General features: G+C 39.2%; 1 protein-coding gene across 4 annotated transcripts in view; it reads right to left on the minus strand.

The window, feature by feature from the left end:
- Positions 1 to 11,864: 11,864 nt before the first annotated feature.
- FBXW7 (F-box and WD repeat domain containing 7) overlaps positions 11,865 to 21,916 on the minus strand; it is a 186,023-nt gene continuing 175,971 nt past the window's right edge. For all 4 annotated transcript variants that reach the window (XM_054990492.1, XM_054990491.1, XM_054990493.1 and 1 more), the window contains 4 exons: positions 21,532 to 21,713; positions 20,969 to 21,194; positions 17,741 to 17,951; positions 11,865 to 13,717 (listed from right to left, as the gene is read on the minus strand). In XM_054990492.1, coding sequence (XP_054846467.1) covers positions 13,449 to 13,717; positions 17,741 to 17,951; positions 20,969 to 21,194; positions 21,532 to 21,713 — 888 coding nt within the window. In that variant the 3' untranslated portion in view covers positions 11,865 to 13,448. The remainder of the gene's footprint in view (positions 13,718 to 17,740; positions 17,952 to 20,968; positions 21,195 to 21,531; positions 21,714 to 21,916) is intronic.

Raw genomic sequence — 21,916 nt, forward strand, 5'->3', positions numbered from 1 at the left:
TGCATCTTGGCTTACTACATCTGGAGAAATGAGCTCTCATGCCTGAGTTCCATCTTGATGGCTGCCATTGCCCCATGGGGCAGTCAAAGGGCTGCCTAAACAAAGGCTCCAAGGTAATGGGAAGCTTTTAGAACACTAACTTTTAATTACAGAGCCTGCCTTACAACAAGATCAGTCAGGGTATCACAGAGTGAGGGACAGGGGAACTGAGCGTTTATACCTTTCTTTTGAGATCCCTTGCTCGATCTGTTCCTGTACATACAGTATATATGTGGACATTTTACTTTTAATAAATTCTTTACTATTTTGAATGCTGTAGTTGTTCTCTGTATCGCATAGACCTCCATTATTCAAGCATGCTATTCACAATGTGTGCCAAGGGAAGGGAGGCAGTCTGTTGGTAAAACACTATGTCCATGGGATTATGCAAGGCAGTAATCTGTCCCCATGGCAAACAGTATCTGGGCAGTGAGAGATGCAGGCAATGGCATCCTTAAAGAGACAGCCCTCTCACCAAATGCTGCTGGCTTTTCCCTTCACTCCACACGCCTCTGATTTCAAAATGGAAGCAGGTTGTTTAGCTTCTGTTTTTTTGGCACCTTTTCTGAGAAAGCACTTTCCTGAAATCCACAAAAAGGTGCTGACAAAATGGAAGCCAAACAATCTGCTACTGTTTTGAAATTGGAGATGTGTGGCATGAAGGGGGAAAGCTGGTAGCCTTCGGTGAGTGGGCCACCCCTTTAAGGATGTGTGGAAATGGCCAATGTAGGAAGGCACCACTGGCCCTCAGTGAGTAATTCTTGAAACTGCCAGTTGGTGACAGTGGTTCTGAAAGAGCAGGAGAAAACTCCTCTGAGGGTCAGGTGGGTCAGAGGGCAGCACATCACCAGGCGGAGAATCAGGATGGGCACTGGGTGCTTAGACACCTTACAGCGTCAAATAGAGCAGAGCTTGTGGGTCACCAGGTCTGCTCTGTTGCAATGTCACTGTGGGCAAATCAAACTAATGCAAAGCAAGTGCATTTCACGTTCTTGAATTAGCTTAATTACTCCTCTCCGAAATACCACCCTATAGCTAAATCTCATGTGCTACATGGTAATTACTCCAGGAAGAGGAAGCAGAGGCTTATTTGAAAAAAGAAAATTGCACTAATGCAACGGCCAGCAAGGTCTGCAAATGAGCACCAGCATCTGAAGAGATGGAAATGTTGCCATAATTCTGCCAATTAGTGCCAAGGAAACGGGTTTTTTTCTTCCTGTAGAGATATAGGTTAAGGAAGGGTACTTGTTACAGAGAAGAGGAAACAGGCTGAATGATTTCTGTGTACACATACCTCCACCCTTTTTTGAGCTCTTCATGAATAATCTTTGAAGAAGGGCTGTGTAGGATTTCTTTTCACAAATTGTGCCCCCCCCCTCAGCTCTTAACATGCATCAGAACCTTACGAATGCTTTGATGCACACCCTAAACTTTTACTAAATAGCCTAATGCATTCAGTCCAATAGAAGGGGCAGTTCCACAAGCATGTCCTTTTTACAAGTTAGTGCTACCCTTCTTACTATTGAAGTGAAGAAAGACAATTGAATGGTAAGTGGGTAAAGTTCTGTGTACTCCCCTGAGCCTTCTAGTAGTATCTACAGGAGATCATTGGCCTGTGATAGTGAAAATCAGAATGTAATGGAGACAATAGGTTGGATCCAGCAATGCACAAACAGGAAAAGATATCACAAGGCATCATGCAACCTCTACCATTCCTATCCTAGTTTTCTTATACACAGTGACATACGCGTGCAAAATCTTGGCAAAGTAAAGTTGCTGTTATTTCTAGAATCATAGAGTTGGAAGGGGCCTTACAGACCATCCAGTCCAACCACCTGCCCAATGCAGGAACAGCCTAAAGGATTCCCAACAAGAATTTGTCCAGCTGGTCCTTGAAGACTGTCAATGAGGAAGAATCCACCACATCCCTGGGCAGCCAATTCTACTGTCGAATTACTTTTAACATGAAGCAGCTTTTCCAAATATCCAGCCTGTACCTTCCCTCCTGTAGTTTAAACCCATTGTTTCAAACCCTCTGTTGCCAACAGGAACAGCTCCTTCCCCTCCCCTAAGTGACAGCCTTTAATTTCTTAAAGAAAGCAATCATGTCTCCTTAACTTCCTCTTCTCCAAACTGAACATTCCCAAGTCCCTCCATCTTTCCTTGTTGGCATCCAGGCCCCTGATCATCCTGGTTGCTCTCCTCTGCACCCATTCCAATTTGTCCACATCTTTTTTGAAATGAGGCCTCCAGAACTGCGCACAATACTCCAGGTGGAGCCTGACCAATGTGATATATAATGGGACAATGACATTCTGTGATTTGGATGTTATGCCTTTGTTGATACTCCCCAAGATTGCGTTTGCCATTTTTGCTGCTGCATCACACCGACTGCTCATATTTAGCTTCCCATCCACCTATATCCCAAGAGCTTGTTCACACACTAAATATAGTAGCCACATATTTAATGTGATAACTTATTGCTTGCTGTATAGTCCTATTTTCAGCATTCTAGTTGTGTTTATTTATCCTCCTATATGGAGATGCTTTACACAGTATAATTTTAAGAGGTGTATCTGTTACAGATCTCACTTTGTTAACAGCTTAAGTATATGCGTGCCCTCATGTATATTGCAGAAACCAGTATACAAAGGCAAACCTCTTTAATCAAAGGATCAACCAACACATTTCCCAAAGACGTATTTGTGGTGTAAACAAAGTGCTTAAAAATGCAGCAGAATTTATTTTATTGCTTAAGCAAAACATTTTTTTTGCTAAGTTCTGTCCTTCAGGTGACAAACTTCATCCGTCCCCTCTTTCCTCCTCTCTCACACCCTAAAGCGCAGTTCCCCATTTAAACAGGATCTGCTCCTCATGATAATGTTACTACCTTTCCTGTCGATATATTCTCAGTTGGCAATATGATGGGTCAGGAGGATATGAGGGGAAAGGAAACAACTTTGCCCCACGCTTTCAGTTTCACACAGGGCTATTTGTTCTTTGCTTCCAATATGGCAGGTGCCCTACTTTTGTGAAATGCTGACCTAGAAATAAGCTCAAAGATTACATACAATTAGTGCTTATTGACCAGAGAGGGGAAACAATTTCCCCTTAGCTACAGTAACTTATGGTGAGAATATTGACTGGCATTAAATCATAATTTAGACATCGTGTTTTACTCTGAAGCCAGTGGTGGTGGTGGGTTGGGGGGGGGGGGTGAGACATGTTTTCATGGTCAAAGGCTGCTTCTTCCTCCCTGACCATCGTTAGAAAACATAATACAAATTCTGCATCACTGATGCAGAAAATCAGAAGGCAGAAATGAAGGGACTCTGCAGCTAATTGGAGAGGCAAATATTTCAAAAAGGCAAAGACGAAAGAAACGCCTTCTATACTTCCTGTTTGTGTCGTCTAATGTCGATCTGGTGGTGGTTGTGCACACAGGAAAGCCCAGGGAAAAAATGGCTGCCTAGAGAAAAAAAAATTGAAGATTCTCATGGATACATTTTGTAAGATTATGTGAAAATGGAAGGACCTGCCTACGCTAGTTATTGTGAGCCTGCAGATAAGATTGTTTCTCCTGACTGTTAATGCTAGCCTCCCTTTGTGCTTTTTGATACATTGTGATGACCAACCAGCCAATTCGTTGCCTTTGGTCATCAGGGAGTGATTTCATACCTCAAAAACTGAAGACAGCAGTAGCTTGGGACCTAATCCACATGCTCAGTTCTAAATAAAAGTCATTTATAAACTTTTACTTGAGGAAAAATAGCAAATCAGATCTGCATTGCTTGTTAATGTCAGGTTACTATTATTCCTGCAAATTCATCCCCACCTCAGTTACTTTCTACAGATCACAGTAACTGGCAATAGGGCTAAGTAAATAAGGGCTAAGTAAGTAAATAAATAAATAAGTGAATGAGTGAGCCCTTTGAAGCCCTCTCTGTTAAAAATCAATATATTTGGCTAACATGTATGCAGGGAAAGGTGTTAAGGTTTATTACCATTGAGATAATAGATTTTAGAAAGTAACAGTAATTATGGAAGCAACAGTAATTATGAAAATAGAATTAGGAATATGACAAAGACAAAAAAGGTTATAGAACATTAGAATCTTTGCTGTCTCTCTTTCTCTTGCTTCAGCTGAGAGTTTGTCTAATTCACCACTTTGTTCCTTTGTCAGTTTGTGTCACTCTTAACATTAATTTGAAGTCTTTTTGAATTCCATTACACTATTTTAATGACATTGCATGTAAATCTCTTCTCAGCTTTACGTGTTCACTCTAGTCTCCTTTGCACTGGAGGTACAATATTAATAGAGTGACTTAAATATATCTGACTTCAGGGTAATACATACATAGCATCTATTGGCTGAGGAACTATTACTGTGTGAACTGTCATGGCATATTATGCATTCATAAACAGGTTACACTAGACTGACTTAGGCAGGTTTCCTAACATTATTTTTAATGCACCCTGACAGCCTGCACCATCCCAGCTGCATGATATATCAGGAATCCTGGAAACCATTATAACTGCTTTTGTTGTTTGTAATATTGTGCCTTATCCTTTCCTCTTAAATCAATGGAAGCTTTTATAAGCTTATAATTAACAATAGGAAGTCTTCAGAGCTGCAAGTTGCACTATTACTTTCTTTCAAGCTTGACCAAGTATGTTTTGTACATGCTTGATACTGGATCGAATAAGATGGGAGCCCTTAGAAGACCATAAGGGAGTATACTTAGCATTTATGGAATGCTTTGGGAAACTGAAAGCTCTGTATATTTTAGCCCTATCATGCTCATAGCATTATTATTTTCATATCGTAGGCAGAGGAAATGAAACTAAGAGAAAACGGTCTGCATAAGGCTACAGCAGAAATAACCAGGACATAACCAGGTTCTCAATTTAAGTCTCTTAGGTACTACTCTACCCTAGCTTTCTTGTAGCCCATGATGTATTCTGTATATTCCACAGATGTGGCAAGAGAGGAAGTGCTTGTATTCTTGCATTTCCAGGAAAACAGATGTCAGTGTACTCGTTGAGATCTAGACATGTGGCAAAAAGAAATCACTCTTGTTCCCTTTAACCCTGAAAGAAGCGAAACTGCTCAGTCTGTTGCCCTGGCTATTATATTCACATTTATGTTTTCACAAAGCATAGGTACATTTATGTCATGTTCAAACAGAGTAGACAGAGTAGACTAATATTCGCACTGAAGCTGACAAATCTACAGTATAATGGAATGGTTCCAGAGGATGCTTTTATATGGTGATAGAGTTGTATAGTCTGTTGCACTGCTTATTGTATGTTTTCTCTTGCTTTTGCTGCTTTTTATTTCTACTTTTGTAATCCTTTTTCTGCATTAATAGTATGTCTGGGGTTTTTTTTGTCTGCGTTGAGGTCTAATTTTGTTTGCTGGGTATGTTTTGCTGAGTGCATTGTATTTTTGTTTTGTAATCTGCCTTGAGTGTCAGAGAGAAAGGCAGAGTATAAATGAAATAAATATGTAATATAATCAGGGTGTCCTTTTTGTGACCTCTTGTATACCTTAACCTTTTTTAAAAACTCACAGCACAGTAGAAGTGGAGAATAGGACAACGAAAAGGTTGTCTAGGAATGGCCAAAGTAAACCTTCTACTGCATAACCATCACCAACTATTTAAGGCCCCCCACATACATTTCTTGGACATCATTCAGTGGAATTTTGTTCCAAGTCACATGTTTACATCTTGGATATTGATATTACTTGATCTTGGTGTATTCACACACCTTTTGATTTTTTTATGGCGCAGAGTGCTAAGCTGCAGTACTGCAGCCCAAGCTCTGCTCACAACCTGAGTTTGATCCTGGCGGAAGCCAGGTTCAGTTAGCTGGCTCAAGGTTGATTCAGCCTTCCATTCTTCTGAGGTAGGTAAAATGAGTTCCCAGTTTCCTGGGGGTAAAGTGTAGACGACTGGGGAAGGCAATGGCAAACCACCCCATAACAAAAAAGTCTGCCAAGAAAATGTCGTGATGCGACGTCCCCCCATGAGTTAGTAATGACTCAGTGCTTGCACAGGGGACTACCTTTACCTTTATCTCTGATTTACCATTTGTACAGCGCTACACGAATATAAATATTTATTTCTTCCTTCACTTTGGAAAGGCAGATGGAAGATTTATACAAACAGAATAAAGATTCTGTTTAGTTTTTTGCCGTTCTGGCTTCTGCAGACCCTGGCGCAAAAAGTACTAAGCTATGTTGCCACTGCACTGGTCGTTTGCTGAGTGATCCTATTACTAGAGAGGTGCATTCAGAAATCTAAAACAAACTCCCTGTTTTCTTGACCTGGGCTTGAATTTCTTGAAGCAGGGGCATTCAGGGACAAGAGAAAGAATATGAGTGAAATAAGAGAGAAAAACTAAAATGCATATAGATAATATAGACCATACTACTAAGTGCTATAAATCACAACTATTTTGTATGCACATATCCTAGAAGATTCCTCACCAAACCTTTGGGCTATCACTATTAGTATTACCACTATTTCATGCTTAAGAGGACCCTTGGGTCATGTGTTGTCCTTCTGAAAGTGACAGGCAACTCCTGAAAACTTAAAGCAGGCAGAATAGCAAGAACATGTCACAAGCCTATCATTTATCAAAGGCATATTTTATGAATTAGAAGGTAGCCTAAAAACCATACTGTTCTAATTGATAAGCATAAGTGAGAATGTGCAGTTTACAAGGCTTATAAAATATATCGGTCTTCAAAATATTGCTAAGCAACAGCCTCCACAACACTAGAGCTTTGCGTACCACCCACCTGTTTCAGTGGTTACCTATAAATATGATATCTACATCATAATGTAAGTTGAAAGAAGAAATGAATATCCTCAATAAATATCAGCAACCTGTTAAGTACCAGATTTTGGAGTTACTGCTCTACTCTTCGTCTTCTGCCTCCTCCATACTGTCAACGCTTTCCATGCTGAACTAGCAAGCCAATAAACGACACGTCAGCGTGAAAGCAGACGTACATATTTAAGATAAAACATTACATTTTGGTGATCTGTCAAAAATAAATTTACTGGAATGAAAAGTCTACAGAAAATTGGTGTCCTCTTGAGCTTCTTGAATATATGACATTTTAGTTGCCAAGAACAGATATCATGGTTAATGAACAAGAGGGAATTTGTCACTCATGCTTCATTTGGAGAGGGAAATGACTGAAATTAACAGTGCCCCCCGCTTTCACTGCAACAAGCAGATTCAATTCCTGCTTGGATGACAAAAGCTCTGTCACAGGGGTCCTTTCCCTATGGCCCAAGAGAAGAAACAGCAGAAGTAACCTTTGGAACATCTCAGTTCTTCACAGAATTATATTAGAAGCTGTCCTCTTCATTCTTTTTATCTGTACTTTTGTATATTTCCATATTGTGCGTAATTATTACTGCTGTTGTTAGATACTCTCTCTTGGAATTTGGGATAGATTTTTTAACATTGTAGCCAGCAATGGTGGTGGCCATTGTTGATAAAAAAGCAGGATATAAAGAAAACCTTTCAAATAGGAGTTTCAGAAATAGAATCCCATCTTAGAACAAACACTGCAGTAGCATTTTGCATCCACAGGATGTCTGTGGAGAGTTGTTGACTGAGACACTAAAATTAACATACAATTTAAAAAAAATTAAAATTACAAATTGATAAAACAAATAGCAATAACCGCTGGCAATTTGAGGCACTGTCCTGGAAATCCTATTTGCAGTTATAGAATGGTTATGATTGCCTGTCAGAAAAACAGAGAAAATGGATGGATTGTATGGTTTGATCAAGCACTGCTGAATGTGCTATATGTATCTATTCCATGGGCTTTACCTGTACTTTGAGTTGTATTTCATCTTCATATTGGGCAACTCCTTGTAGCTCATTTAAGCATGAGAGAGAGACATGCAGAATCTGAAAACTAGGCCAGATTACAGTACAAAACATAGTATTAATATATAATAATATTTGAGGATGACTGCAGAGATCAGGATGCATCAGTTTATTCTTTTTTTATTATGTTAAAGTGAAAAGATTACTATATTATTTTATTTTGAACCCATGAATTTCTTATACTGATAGATGATTATTTTGATCCCTGCACTACCTGCTACAACTGGGAGCAACTCTCCAGGATATCCCTGGATCCCTTTAACCAGGCACCAGGATTCAGCTCTGATACCTTCTAAACACTTTGCTTCTTCACTGAGAAGGAATGCTGCTCTTCCTTTTCCAAGAATGTACATTAGGATCGGGATGATACAGAAAGTAACATTTGGGGCAGGTTTTAAAAGTACTAACAGCAGACTCTACAACCCTTGTAGTGATTCTGCAGATACAGCCAATGGAAGATCTCACGTGGCTCGGACCTATGCTTCACTTCATAGAATGAAAGTCAACTGCCCTTTTAAAGAAACAAAATTAAGACTAAAAAGGGAGCATAATGAAAATGGGACAGAAGAAGGGTAAAAACAATACCTCCTTACAGATATAGCAGTATCACCAAGTAAAAGGGGAAAATGGCACACACTGGACGGATTCAAACCATCACCAGTCGACTGAAATCAGCAAGTGGGACTTCCCTACCTCTGCCTTTAGCTGCTGTCCACTGACCCTCCTGAAATTCTGCTCGAGGGTTAGGGAATGCTCAGGAACAGCATGGAGGCAAAGTGGGAGCTATAATGAGATGGGCAAATAAATAAAAATCATCAGCCTCTCCTCTGTCAACGGAAGATTTGTTCTACTGGCATAACTGTTATGCTAGCAGAACAGCACCTTTGGATACAACTCAAGCTCCCTCAGTATGAAAATGTGCGTCGCTGCATTTAGATAGTTGTTAACTATGGATATTTGCACCCATGATAGAATTATTCCTTAAAAGAAAAATTAAGTATCAGAAGAAACAAATGGAAATTGTGCTATGGTTGAAAGAGAAAGTAACTGTTAGGAGTAAGAGAAACTTCTCTTAACAGTGTTAGGAATTTGGCAAGAGTAACCAGTCCTAAGTGCAAGGTGTGACAAATAGAAATGCACAGTTCGGCAGGCAATATCCCAGAAAAAAGGTTACACTGACATAGTGAAAATGGGAAAAACCTAGTTATACATCACTCACAGAAAAGCCGTTTTATGCTCTTTCAGATGATCACCTTGCATACAGAAAGTACTAAATGTTCATAATGATCATCAAGGAACAAAAGCCACCACATTGCAGGTGTGGCATTGGTGGGATTAAATGAGAGACAAGAAGATTGTAAACAAGAGCTTCTGAAGCCAAATGTCCAACTGCAAAGGCACAAAGAGGATTTATTAGACTATGTATAATTAAATTGTAGAATATTCCTGCTGCGAAAAGATATAAAAAAGTGATTGGAGACTGAACCTGCACACACTGTTGGGTAGGTCGCTGGTACATTAAGTCATGACTGCAATTGTAGGTGTAAAGTTATCCAATTCCTGTATATAGATACAAATATTCTCAACCTCAACCAGATGCCTAAGTAGTAATCTTAGCAATTACCAATCTATCAGGAAATATGGACTTCTCCCTACAGAACTAGTTTGATTAATTTAGAAATGCTAAATTTGGAAAGGCCAAGAAGATCGCCTTGAGCTCTCAATATTCAAACACTGTACACATCACTTATTCAATACACATTGGTACAAATTTATTTCATTCAATACAAGGTCCTTTTCACATATGCAGCCAGTAGCGTGAGAGCCACATCCATATTGTGCAATTGCATGCTGCAGGGAATACATGTAAAAGTGATCATGTTGATGGAATCAATCACAGGAGTTATTCTCATGAAACTCAGGCCCCCTGGAAGGAACAATACTGATATGGTGGGAAAGACCATGCAGCATGACTTGCCCATACAGTCATTTTTTCATATGGTGCATCCTTGCAATGCAGTCATGTGGAAGCAGTTCCAAATCTTCTGGCGGTGCATATGAAGGAGGTTTAAGAGGCATACAATATAGCAACAACTTCCTTAATTGCCATCCATGGGACAAATTTATCCTGTATAAACTGTTTCTAGTGCTGAGGGTCTAAGAAGTATGAATTGCATATACTGAGTACTCTGCTCCAAGGAAATATTCTCCATGATGTCCTGCTGAATTGTACCATGAATATAGCTTATTAAACAGGACATCCACATTCAAGTGAAGGTTGTAGTTCAATGCACAGCTGAGTGCCAGCTGTATAGACTAGGTATGGCATCTTCAGTGAACAGTTATTTGCAAAAACAGTATCCTCTCTTTGGCAAAAGGAGCAGACATATACCCTTTTGTACTATTTGCATAGAACTTCCCTTACCGCAAAATAATAGAGGTGTAGGGATGTGCCACTCTCTTCCCGGCTTTTGGGCTGAAACAATACTTTGGTCATTGCTTAACCAGCAGTCACAATCCCTATTAACTTTCAGAACTGGGCTACAAACTTGGATACAGACCATTCCACATGTTATCTTTGTCTATTTGTCACTAAGTACAAGCTATCTATAAGCCAGACTAATGTAACAACTTAAGAGTAGTGTTCTATGTAGCAATTACAACAGTTTAAGGCAGAAGCTAGTTCAGTCTCTTCCCAGCCACATTCACAAACACAGTTTTGTATTACGGTCTCATAAGAATTCCACACAGCAGGAAGTAATAGAAAGGCAACCTAGAAACAGGGAATAGAAGTGAACTCTGATGTCAAATTGCAATACTTGCTTCCGTAAAGTTTACACGTTTCCCTTATGTGTGAATATTTCCAGGGATGATGTCCACCTTCTCATCATAGTATCATTGTAGAAATAAGTATTGGCACTAGTTTTTATCCCTAGCAATTGGTTAAAGCCAATATAATTTTTCTTCTGGATATGCAAGGATAAAGAAGTGTCCTGTATCAATCAGGACAGAATACTGGTCAATCTATCTTAGCATTATACTCAGACCAGCAGCATATCCCTAAGGTCACAATTACATTTTTTCTAGACATTGTACTAATACCTCACTGAAGAATGGTTCATTCCCTAGGTAGAGGTAGCATAATTTCCTTGGGATAGAGTTGAAGCATATCCAATACCTGGTAGCTTGATTGGAATACAAATCCTGTTTGGTAACTGCTTCCCTATACCAACTTTTCCTTTTAACAAGCTGATCGTTTGACAGTTTCAAAATTGTATGGCTCTTCCTATTTTTCCTTTCATATTTCTGGATATTTTGATCAACTTTTTTTAAAGACAACTATTCTTCCTTTGTTTTGTTTTAGGCTTAACTTTTAATCTTCGCTAAGCAATTCCAGTTAAATTATTGCAATAAATAGCAACCTTAAGAAAATCAATATAACACCCCTTTCTACATATCACTGCCAGGATTTTGAGAAATGTGTTGATGTAAGTGTGCCATTGGTTTGTTGCTTCATTTCACTCTCCTCTTTATCATCTAGAAGACATTACTTCCACATTTGTAGCTGCTTCATCTACTGACGACAACATAATAAACTGAAAGCACCATCCCCCAGGAAAACTCAAACAGCTGCTCTGAAACCGTTTTCCACATAGGTTCTTAAATAAGAGTTCCTAAAACTATGTTGCATAAAGTAAAAAAACTTAAAAGACTTTGAGCATCTGTTTATTACACTGCCTCCCTATAAAATAAAAAGCTTGTTTAAAATGTTACGATCTTCTCAAATCCTATGCTCAATCCTTCTCTAGCTTTAAATTTAATATACTAATACTCTAACATTAAAGTGTGTAACGTTACTGAAAGAAACATTAAAATGTGTAAAGTTACTGAAAGAAAAAGACATATTAACATGAAAAAACACATTTTATTGCACTTAAGTTATAAGAAAATAAAATTTCTAAGTGAATCAAATCATAGACACAATCCCTTTAAAGGTTGTTTTCCTCCATCCTGTCAGGTTGTTACATAACTAAAATTAACAAACTGAAATCCGATTTCTTAAAATAAAAAAATCAGACTATAAATAAACCAAAAAGGGAGGGGGGAGATCGCCTAGGATACAGTGTTAAACCACTTTCACAGTTCAGCTGGAGTTGTGGCTCTTGGAGAATGAGGCAAACCACGTGACATTTTCATTCTTTTTTTTGTGTGACAACTTTACCACAAAAACCAAAGCATTTCCACTCTGTCAGTTTTTCACTGCCATAAAACTGTAACAGTTATTTCTTTTCAAATTCTGTAAAACACTAAGACTGACCAGCAATTTTATTTTCATTTTTGTATTTTTTAAAAAATATCTTGTCAGTTTCATTATGTCTGTTTATTCCATTCACCACAGCCCTCACAAAGAAACGTTTCCCCACAGAACAGGCTACAAGAGCTTTGTTCTAAGGAATGTGTTTTAATTTTTGCCCAGGAAAAGAAAATAAGCTTTGCACACACTCTCAATTCATTACTTGCAAGCAAACTTCACTCTAAATTTTCTGAAACTCTTCCACTCTCAGCCTCTTAGAGGCACAGTTGGCTCAAGTTTCAGTGGCAAAAAGAAGTCTTTTTTTTCTCCGTAACCAAACTAGAGCAAATTTGGAATTCAGTCTGGGACTAAAACGTCACAGCAGAAAAAAAAATAAAAATAATTTGCTTTTTCTTCTTCTTTCATTTAGCAGCATAAATAAGTTTGGCCACTGGGAATACAGTACAGGGGTGGGACAACAATCCCATAGTTGAAGACCTACTTCTAGCACCAGCATCATGTATTAACTCCATCTGAAGAATCCTTAGAACACCCTGGACCACTCGCCACCTCAGAGCAACGTATGCATTGAAGAGCGTAGATGGAAGCAACAGTAAATAGATCAACAGAGGCTAATACTGTGATTGACATTGGCAATGGTTGGCAAAATAAAAAAAGCTGTAAAACTGTACAAAAAACAATTCACAGTAAGATTTTTAGCTGTTCCACACATGGAGAGGACTCTTCGTGGTCACAGACACTCTCTTGCTTGAAAGACAATCAGTAACTGATGTTGGAGGTATGAAGCTCCTTTCTAGATTTCTGTAGTAAAAGAACAGGGTTGAATTGTAACAATTTTTTCAATCTCCACCATGCTCAATGAGCACTGGGGGGGGGGGAAGGGGGATAATTGCACCTGGCTGATTTAGAAAGTCATCTTTTGCAAAGCTGCCCCCCCATTCAAAAGTGAAGCCTTTGATGTAAGGAGACAGCAAATGCCTCTCTTGTCAGTTACAGTTTGTCATCTTTTTGTCTTCTCCTTCCTTAGTAGCCTGTAGGTCTTTAAGGATCTGTTGCCCCAAGCCAACATCCTGCACCACCAAAGGACAAGATTTTTTTTCCTTTTTGCAGAGGGAGGGAGGGAGGGGAGGACAGAACAATGTTTGCATTTCTGGACAAAATAATCTTTCAAGCTTCACTTTATATCCACATCAAAGTCCAACACCAGCAGCTTGGTTTCCTCAGTTCCATTCCGGCTTCCAACTGCACATACTAGCTTCGTGTTGGAGGCTCTGATCCGCCATACAACACCTCCACTCCCTCCACTTTCCAATGTAACTAGATTTCGGATAAATTCACCCGTTTTCAAGTCCCACAGTTTCACAGTCCCATCATCTGAGCTGGTAATTACAAAGTTCTTGTTGAACTGTAAACAAGTCACAGCACTTTGATGCTTGTTGGGACCTGGAGCAAACAATAACAGCAACAAAACTGTAAATATAATGCAATATCACTGGCTATAGAACTGAAAGCCAGATTTTTATTTACATCTTATTCTTATACATCTATAGAACTAAAATTGTTAAACAGAACACTTAGAAACAGAAAACCATGCAATTTGCTAATGGCTAATAAAGCCAATGACATGCTCAACACTCCCAAAACACTTGCTACACAGAGAAGCATTAAGTGAGGGAATGATTTAGCAAGAAACAAAAATAAATTGATCTAGGCAGAACGAAGCAGCCCAACTATTCTTAATACTTGGGAAAGACCAGCAGCTGCTAGGCTGCTAAGTCATTCAATAAGCTTTAATTTGTGATGTTTAAATGTGGCTTTTAACAACATGCTCAGACAGCATAAAAAAAGTAGAGTTCTTCAGAGCCAGAGTGAGGCAGCAACCTAAGTAGCAAACTATGCTTCGCCTTCTTGCCACTCTGCTACCAGTGAGGCTTACACATTCACCACCAAAGAGCCTGCCCTGGTCCTTCAAAACTGAGACTGGTGGCAGCCACAGTGCTTTTTGCCAACACAGCACAAGCACTATTATGGCTAAATTCACTTTCCTCTTAAGGTATTGAGAGTGCAGAAACTAGTGATCTTTCTCCAGCTAGAGAAATGTAACACAATACAGTAGATGTGTGTGCTTTCTTCTCTGCGTCTCTCATAGAAAGAGGGAAAGAGAAAAGGAAATAGAGATTGGCAGAGCTGCCTGCCTGGGAGAACACAATGATGCCATTCTGATTGTTCTGTCTCTGTTGGGCCAGAAAAAAGAAGAATCCAGCAGTCATTACAGAATAGCTTGTTTAGATAACAGGCAACTGATGCTTGTTCGTCTTATTTGAGGGATCATTGCCCAGGAAAGGTATACGTGCCGTGTTAGAGACCAAGCATTTGGGTGGCTGTGCTCCATTTATCATGTCCAAAGCCACTCATACTGGTTCCACATCTGAAAAAAAGAGGCATCACCTTGGAAGCTTTCTTCTGTCACTCAGTGACAGAGATGGAAAGAAAGAACAAACATGTAGCTGCTGCAAGGTTATCAACACATGCAGGGTTTAGAGATAGCCTGGATTCCTATTTGAATGTCTTCCTTCCTAAAGACATTTTCCCCTTAAATTGCACAAATATTCAAATCTTTTAAAGGATTCAAGTTTAAGTAGTAAGCAAATTGTATTTAATTGAGCCTTGATGGAGCAATCACACTTTAAAAGTTTTGATTGTTCCATAAGAACTAGTGTATAAAAGTCAGCACAAAATACATTTTGATAAAATATTACTAGTGAAACATGGATTTGTTTATAAATGCTCAAAATGTTTTTCTTTGGGAAGAAACATGTGTCTATGTTTGTATGCCCATATACCTACACTGTACTTATTAAATGGAGCTCTAAAATCTTTTGTTTCCTTCCCACATTCTTCACATTTTAAACACCACCTATACTTTGTGATTCTTCTTGATTTATAAGAACAGACAGTGCTTTCTTATCTTCACCCAATTAACCTCTGGGCACAGGAATGTCTCAGTGACTCCTAAATAAAGATAGCGAGTACCTGTTATAACGATTGAATCTCTGTATATTATTATGGTTTGTTTAATAATCCTGACCAAATTTCTAGCTGTCTAAGCTTGCTTTCTCTAACAGCAAACACTTTTAATACTATAATGCACATTGACTGATAACAGTCAGTTCATAAAAATATGGTGCCAAAGAACAAAGAGATGGAACAATCATCATTAAAATGTTTGATTATGGCAGCATACACTGTTTGCTGCACTTCTTCTTTTAAGCTTTAATATGTTACCGTTTCTGTTCTCCAGAATTTTAAGTGAGACCACACACTTCTAGAACATAGGTTGACTAAGTCTGCCTGAGGCAATGCTAACTTTATCCTGACAAGTAGGAGATTTCCAGTTCTAATGAATATCTCACCTTAGAAGCATCAAAAATGACTGGTTTGTTCTCAGAGAAATGCTGCAAGACCCTAAACAATTCTGGATATGCAAGTTCATTTGAAAACCTGTAACACAGGACCCTGCTTGGCAACAAAATTTGCTGGAAGGTCACTGTTAAGACTGAGTAGCTGGAATGGTATCCAAGTAACTTGCTGGCAAATCTCAGCATTATCATAATAAGGGTTGTTTTATTAACCTCTTGGGTGGCAACTGAGGCAGGGGGAGGCAAAAGAGCATGAAGCACTCCAGAAGGCACTAACATTCTGCCATACAAAAACAGATGGTGAGTGCAGACTCACCAATTAAAGCTGAGTGCAGACTTCTGATAGGATGGGGGTGGAAGTTCTGACCATTGACACATAGGCCCTGGTAGTTAGGAGACAGAGAGTGATACATATACAGTAGAGAGGGGTGAGATAAGGCAGAGCTGCAAATAAGCCAGTCATTTATGTAGGGAAAGATGGTAATACCCTGTTGCCTGATGTGTACTGCAACAATTGCCATGCACTTCTCATAAACTAAGAAATGTACTTTACTGGGGATGAATTCATGGGGAAATACACATCCTTGAAGTAGATAGAGGCAAGCTAAGTTCTGGTATCAGAAGAGGAACCGTCTACAGGGACACTCTTCTGAATATCCATGTAGGTGTTCATCCCTGAGGCCCAGAACAAGTCAAAGTCCTCCATCTTTCTTCAGAAAGCCAAAGTACTGAGAACAGAACACGTCTCTTCTTTGGTAGGCTGGTACCTCCTATATTGCCCCTTTCTTCAGGGGGGAGTAGACCTCTAGGAGAAGTATGCTTGAACACTCTGGTAAGAGAAAGAGAAGCAAACTGTATTTCATATTCTGTATTTCATATTCTAGCCACGTTGATAACGTGGACTCTTCTGCATTGTTATTAATAGCCTTAGGCATGGAGATATGCTAGCAAAGACATAGTGCAACAGGAAGGATGAGGGGAGGAATGGAGTCAAAGCCTCTTTTCAGAAGGTCCTGTAGATATTGAACACTAAGAGCTGAACTGTAGCTTGGAGGGTATGGGCTTCTAAGACTGCAGAAAAGCATCTCCTTACACTGAAAGTCAGTAGAATACTGGAAAGGACTGGAAAAGCATAAGGTACCAGTGGAAGCCTCTGCCATAGAGTCCAAAGCACTTAAAGGCCATTCCCAGAAAGTGGCCCTGAACCCAGAGAAGTATGTATGAAAGCTTGCCTTATAAATGTTTGACAACAGATGCATGAATCAATGTTACGGCTTTTGCTCAAGAGAGAGACTGCACTGGATATGCCTGGTTACTGGAAGGCAACTTGTCTCTATGTTCTCAGCACCACATGAACGTTGCCTGCTTTGCTCTACATTATCAAAGTCGGCTGAGGGAGAAAAAAACCCTCCTAAGGATGATAAGGTCGGGGGATTATTCAGCACAATATTCTAAGGATGAGAGTGACGAAGATAAAATAATTCATGGAGAAAAACTCAGAGAAGTCCCCCAAATCCAATGCTGCTGCTGTGTGGGGGCATATGTAGTGAGAGCAGGCTTGGAAAAGAGGAGATGGTTTTACACCAAACAGCTTCGCTTTAGAAGGTTCAGAATTCAGGCTCTGCCTAAGCCCAGAGCCCATTTGTGTGATGCAGAGACCACAAAGAAGAAGAGCAGGTTTCATTTCACATACAATGTCCACGGCCCTTTGGTCTCAGGTTTTAACATATTACAGCATAATGAATGACTGATAAGAGAGGCAATTACAGCCTTTTCAATGCTAACTCACTGCAGCATCATAGCAGATCAACTAACAGCACCCAAAGAGGGGAGATACATGAAGAGAACTGAGTGAGGAGAGAGATGGGGCATGTCAGAAGGACACCTTCAATACTCATCACTTTGTTAGTGAACCAGTATATTTCAAGTACTCTGACTGCACATATGTTCTGAATTTAAACCAATTTTTCCAACATGTACAATCATTAGTATTGCGCTGGTCTTTGAACGTTTTGGAGTTAGTAACGTAAGGCTACAAAAAACTCACCTTGCAATGTCTGTAAACACTGTCCTGTTTTGATATCCCAGATTTTGACTGTGGAATCTGCATTCCCCGAGACAAGAATATTGTCCTTGAGTTCCATTCCACTAGTTAATGACTGGTGGCCTGTTAATGTGTGTATGCAATTTCCTGTTTCAACATCCCAAACTCGGATTGAAGTGTCAAGAGACCCACTCACCACATGGATACCATCGAACTAAGAGGAAAGAGTGAACTATATTAACATTTAATTATTCATTATTAGAATTTTATCAAATGATTAAAGCTGCAATCACAAACACAGTTATTGCAATTAATGGGATTTACTTCAAGTATACTGCAATACTGCGATAAGAATTGGTGATACTATGCATTTTCTCTCTCTATATTTCCTAAATAATAGTGCCTAGAGATTTGTTGCTGACTAGACTCTACCTTGGATTAAATCATGTTGCAAGCATTTTCAAACAGAGAAGGACTGTCTCAAGTTAATTACAGCTTCCTAAAACTGTGATGCCCATTTTTTTTTCTTATCCATATATACTTGGGACTCAAATTTGGAACAAGCAGTCAGGGTTAGCCTAACAGCTGTACCAAGGTTATGAATGTTATGTTTTCTTATATCAGGAAGATGATCCACATCTTTATATATCCCACTGCTTTTATTGGCAAGAAGAGGACCAATTGAAAACACTGTTACGAAGCATACTAACATATTAAGACTTTTAAAACGACGAACTGATGAACATTATTGGATGCAAGCTTCTTTTAGTTTAGTCTGTACATTAATCAACTAAAACTTTATAATCACTGATTAAAATCTTCCCCATGCACCAACAAACTGAGTTTGAAAGACATGCTGCCACACAAACCATCCAAATATCCAGCTCTCTCCTTTCTGTGTGTATTAATGAAAACATTAAACTTGGCATTCATGTGCAGTCAACATCCAAAGTTTGTAGGTTTATTTAGTGGTTCTTGCAATGTACAAGGTTTTTATTTATTTATTTAACTTCATTTATACCCCACCTTTCTCCAGAAGGGGGACAAAGTGGCTTAGATCATTCTCCTCTCCTCCATTTTATCCTTACAACAACTGTGTGAGGCAGGTTAGGCTGAAAGTGTGTGACTGGATCAAAGTCAGCTTCCATGGCAGAGCAGGGATTCAAACCCGGGTCTCCCAGATTCTAGTCCAACACTCTGAATCATGAGTTCTGACATCTCTTAAATTTAATTAATTATTATTCTATTTAAATTCTCTATCAGAACCAGGTGATAATAGTGCGCTGATGGTTAAGATAAGACAATACACCTGAATTTAAAACTAATGATGGTGCTGGGCTAGATTAATTTACCAGTGGGAACTCCTTACTATCAAGTATTCTTCATACTATTTATTAAAATGAAGGTAAACATATGAAATTGCTTTCCACTGAGTAAGACCATGGGTCCATCTCGATAACATCAACTCTGATTAGCAGCAGCTTTTCAAAATTTCAGACAAACATCTTTTCCAACTCTGCTATTCAAGACCACTTTAAATGAAGACACCAGAGATTGATGTGGCTCTACCACTGGGCTAGGATAAAGCTCTTCCATTATCTCAAACAAATCCTTGTTCTTGCATCTGTCAGAACATAACATTAAAAATATTCTCTTTTCTCTTCCACTAGTTTTGAATAATTTGTTGACCCAAAAGGATCTTGAAGAAAATAGAGTTGCATTTACTGTAACTGTTGTTCATTGATGTCTTCTGTGCAGGCACACATGGGACTGTGCATGTGCAGGCCTGTTAATACGGCAAGGTTTCAAAGTTAAACTCCACTTGGGGAGCACTTGCTTACCCAGTGTGCATGCGCAGCATTTCCCACTGAACACACCACCAGGAGGCGGCGCCCCCTCCACTCTCAGTTCTCCAGAGCACTCCAGACAGACAGAATGGCTATCCATTCTGGTCATTTTAGTAGCACAAGTAGAACAGCATTTAAATAAAGCTTTATCAGCCATTTTAACACATCTTTATTTTCCTTTCACTTTCAGAATGAAGTGGACGAAAAGCGTGAACCTTCCTAGCCGGCAGCGAAGAACGAACTGAGGGTGGAGGGGGTGCTGCCTTCTGGTGACGTGTTCAGCAGGAAACGCCGTGCATGCGCACTGGGTAGGCGAATGCCCCCTAATGGCGAACGCCCCCTTGCCATATCAGCAGGCATGTGCGTGCGCAGTCCCATGTGGCACTGCACAGAAGATGGACAATGAAATCAAAGCTTCGTACACCAATTTTTACCATCACTCATGTCCTAATTTCAATTAATGCTAGTCAATATACATGGAAAGGATGTAGGTTTCATCTGTAAAACCTTTTAGGACCCAAAAGCCTAAGCCTGCATAGTGGCTTGTATCTTTTCCGAAATTAACAGTACAATTCTAAACAGAGTTACTCAAATCTAAATCCGAAATTAACAGTACAATCCTAAGCAGAGTTACTCCAATCTAAATCAATGGGCTTAGACTGAAGTAACTCTTCTTAGGATTGCATTGTAAGGGCACTTACATTTTCTTTAGCGCAGGCAATTTCTGCCAAAATGACCCACCCTCCACTGGCTATAATGTTCCTGAGAGCATGCTGATGCCAGGAACAAAATGTTGAGGGCTCACTGGGAGAGAGATCAGTGGAAATCATCACTCCATTGTAATAAAACTTAAGGGCAACAAAATGTTCCATGATACATAAGAAACCGAGAAAGAGGAAGTATGAGTGTCTGACACAGCATTCGTCTTTCCCTGCTTTTTGTACTGCATACTGCAACTCTATGGAACACATCAAGTGCTCCTACATTTAATTCATTTAATTATTGCATGGTTTTAGACCATAGACTTTATTGTAAGCCACTTTTTATATGTGTTTGGACAAAATATGAAAAGGATTATAAATGAATGAAATAAAATCAATTAATAAGAATCATGTAGTCATTACACTGACCATTTCTTCAACCTAAACAAAGATATCTGGCAAATCTGGTCATTTACCATGTTCGTTGAAGTTTATTAAGCAATTGAGAAAAACAGAGGGGCATGGGATGGAAGAGAAAAGGAAATCTAGGGTATATACATTTCATTGAACTGTAATCTGTATGCTCCCATTAAACTAGCTGCTTGGCAGATATTCAGCTAGGCATCTATAACCACCAGTGGGATATTGAAGTAAGTTTATCACATGAGATGAAAAATGCTTACCTGTAATGAATACACTCTGTTAGTATGGCCTTGCAAGGTGTGTAGACAGGTTTCAGTTTCTGGATCCCATACCTTCACCATAAAATCATATGCTCCACTAACAACCCTCCTTCCATCATATTGTACACACCGGACCGCAGCTACGTGACCCATCAGAACATGTAAACACTGGCCTGTCTCTATGTCCCAAACTCTCAGGGTGGCATCTCGAGATCCACTAACAACTCTAGGAAGAAAGGAAACGGGAAACAACAACAAAAGTTGCAATTAATTTCAGGTAATTCTAATTGTATCTACTACAGAAATTTAGACTGCTATCTAAGCAGCACTGCATATAAAATGGGACAATTAAATTATTCCTATTGACTGATATGGTGACCATAACAGTTCTCTTTTGAAGGCTTTAAAAGCTCTAGAAACTTGTTTTCCTTGTCTTGGTATACAAGCTTTGGGGACTCACAATTACAGTCTTTTATTACAATAACATTCAATAGATTACATATTGTCTATGCATTTCAGTGAATACTTGAAGATACTCTACAATAGTTGAAACAAAGATTTACCTTTTTTCATGGAGATGCATACAACGCACAGTGGAGGTATGTCCATATAATGTGTGTATACACTCCCCAGTCTCTGCATTCCACACTTTAAGAGTTCGGTCAGTAGACCCACTGATTATTATGTTGTCCCTCATTTGAGAAGACCAAACTCCACCTGTATGTCCAACAAGCGTTCTTAAACACTGAAAGCAAGCATTTGTCTTGGTTACCATTCAGACCAAAAAGATAATTGACAAAACTGATTAATTTACACCACTCTTCATTCTTAATTCATATACTGATATTCTTCAAATGATTAACAGGCTACTAAAACGTCCTGATACCTTATGCTTTATTGCTACTAGACTATTTTATTTATGGATGGGAGAACCAGACAAAGCAATCT

This window comes from Eublepharis macularius, chromosome 10, assembly GCF_028583425.1.
Source record: "Eublepharis macularius isolate TG4126 chromosome 10, MPM_Emac_v1.0, whole genome shotgun sequence".
NCBI classification, from domain to species: domain Eukaryota; kingdom Metazoa; phylum Chordata; class Lepidosauria; order Squamata; family Eublepharidae; genus Eublepharis; species Eublepharis macularius.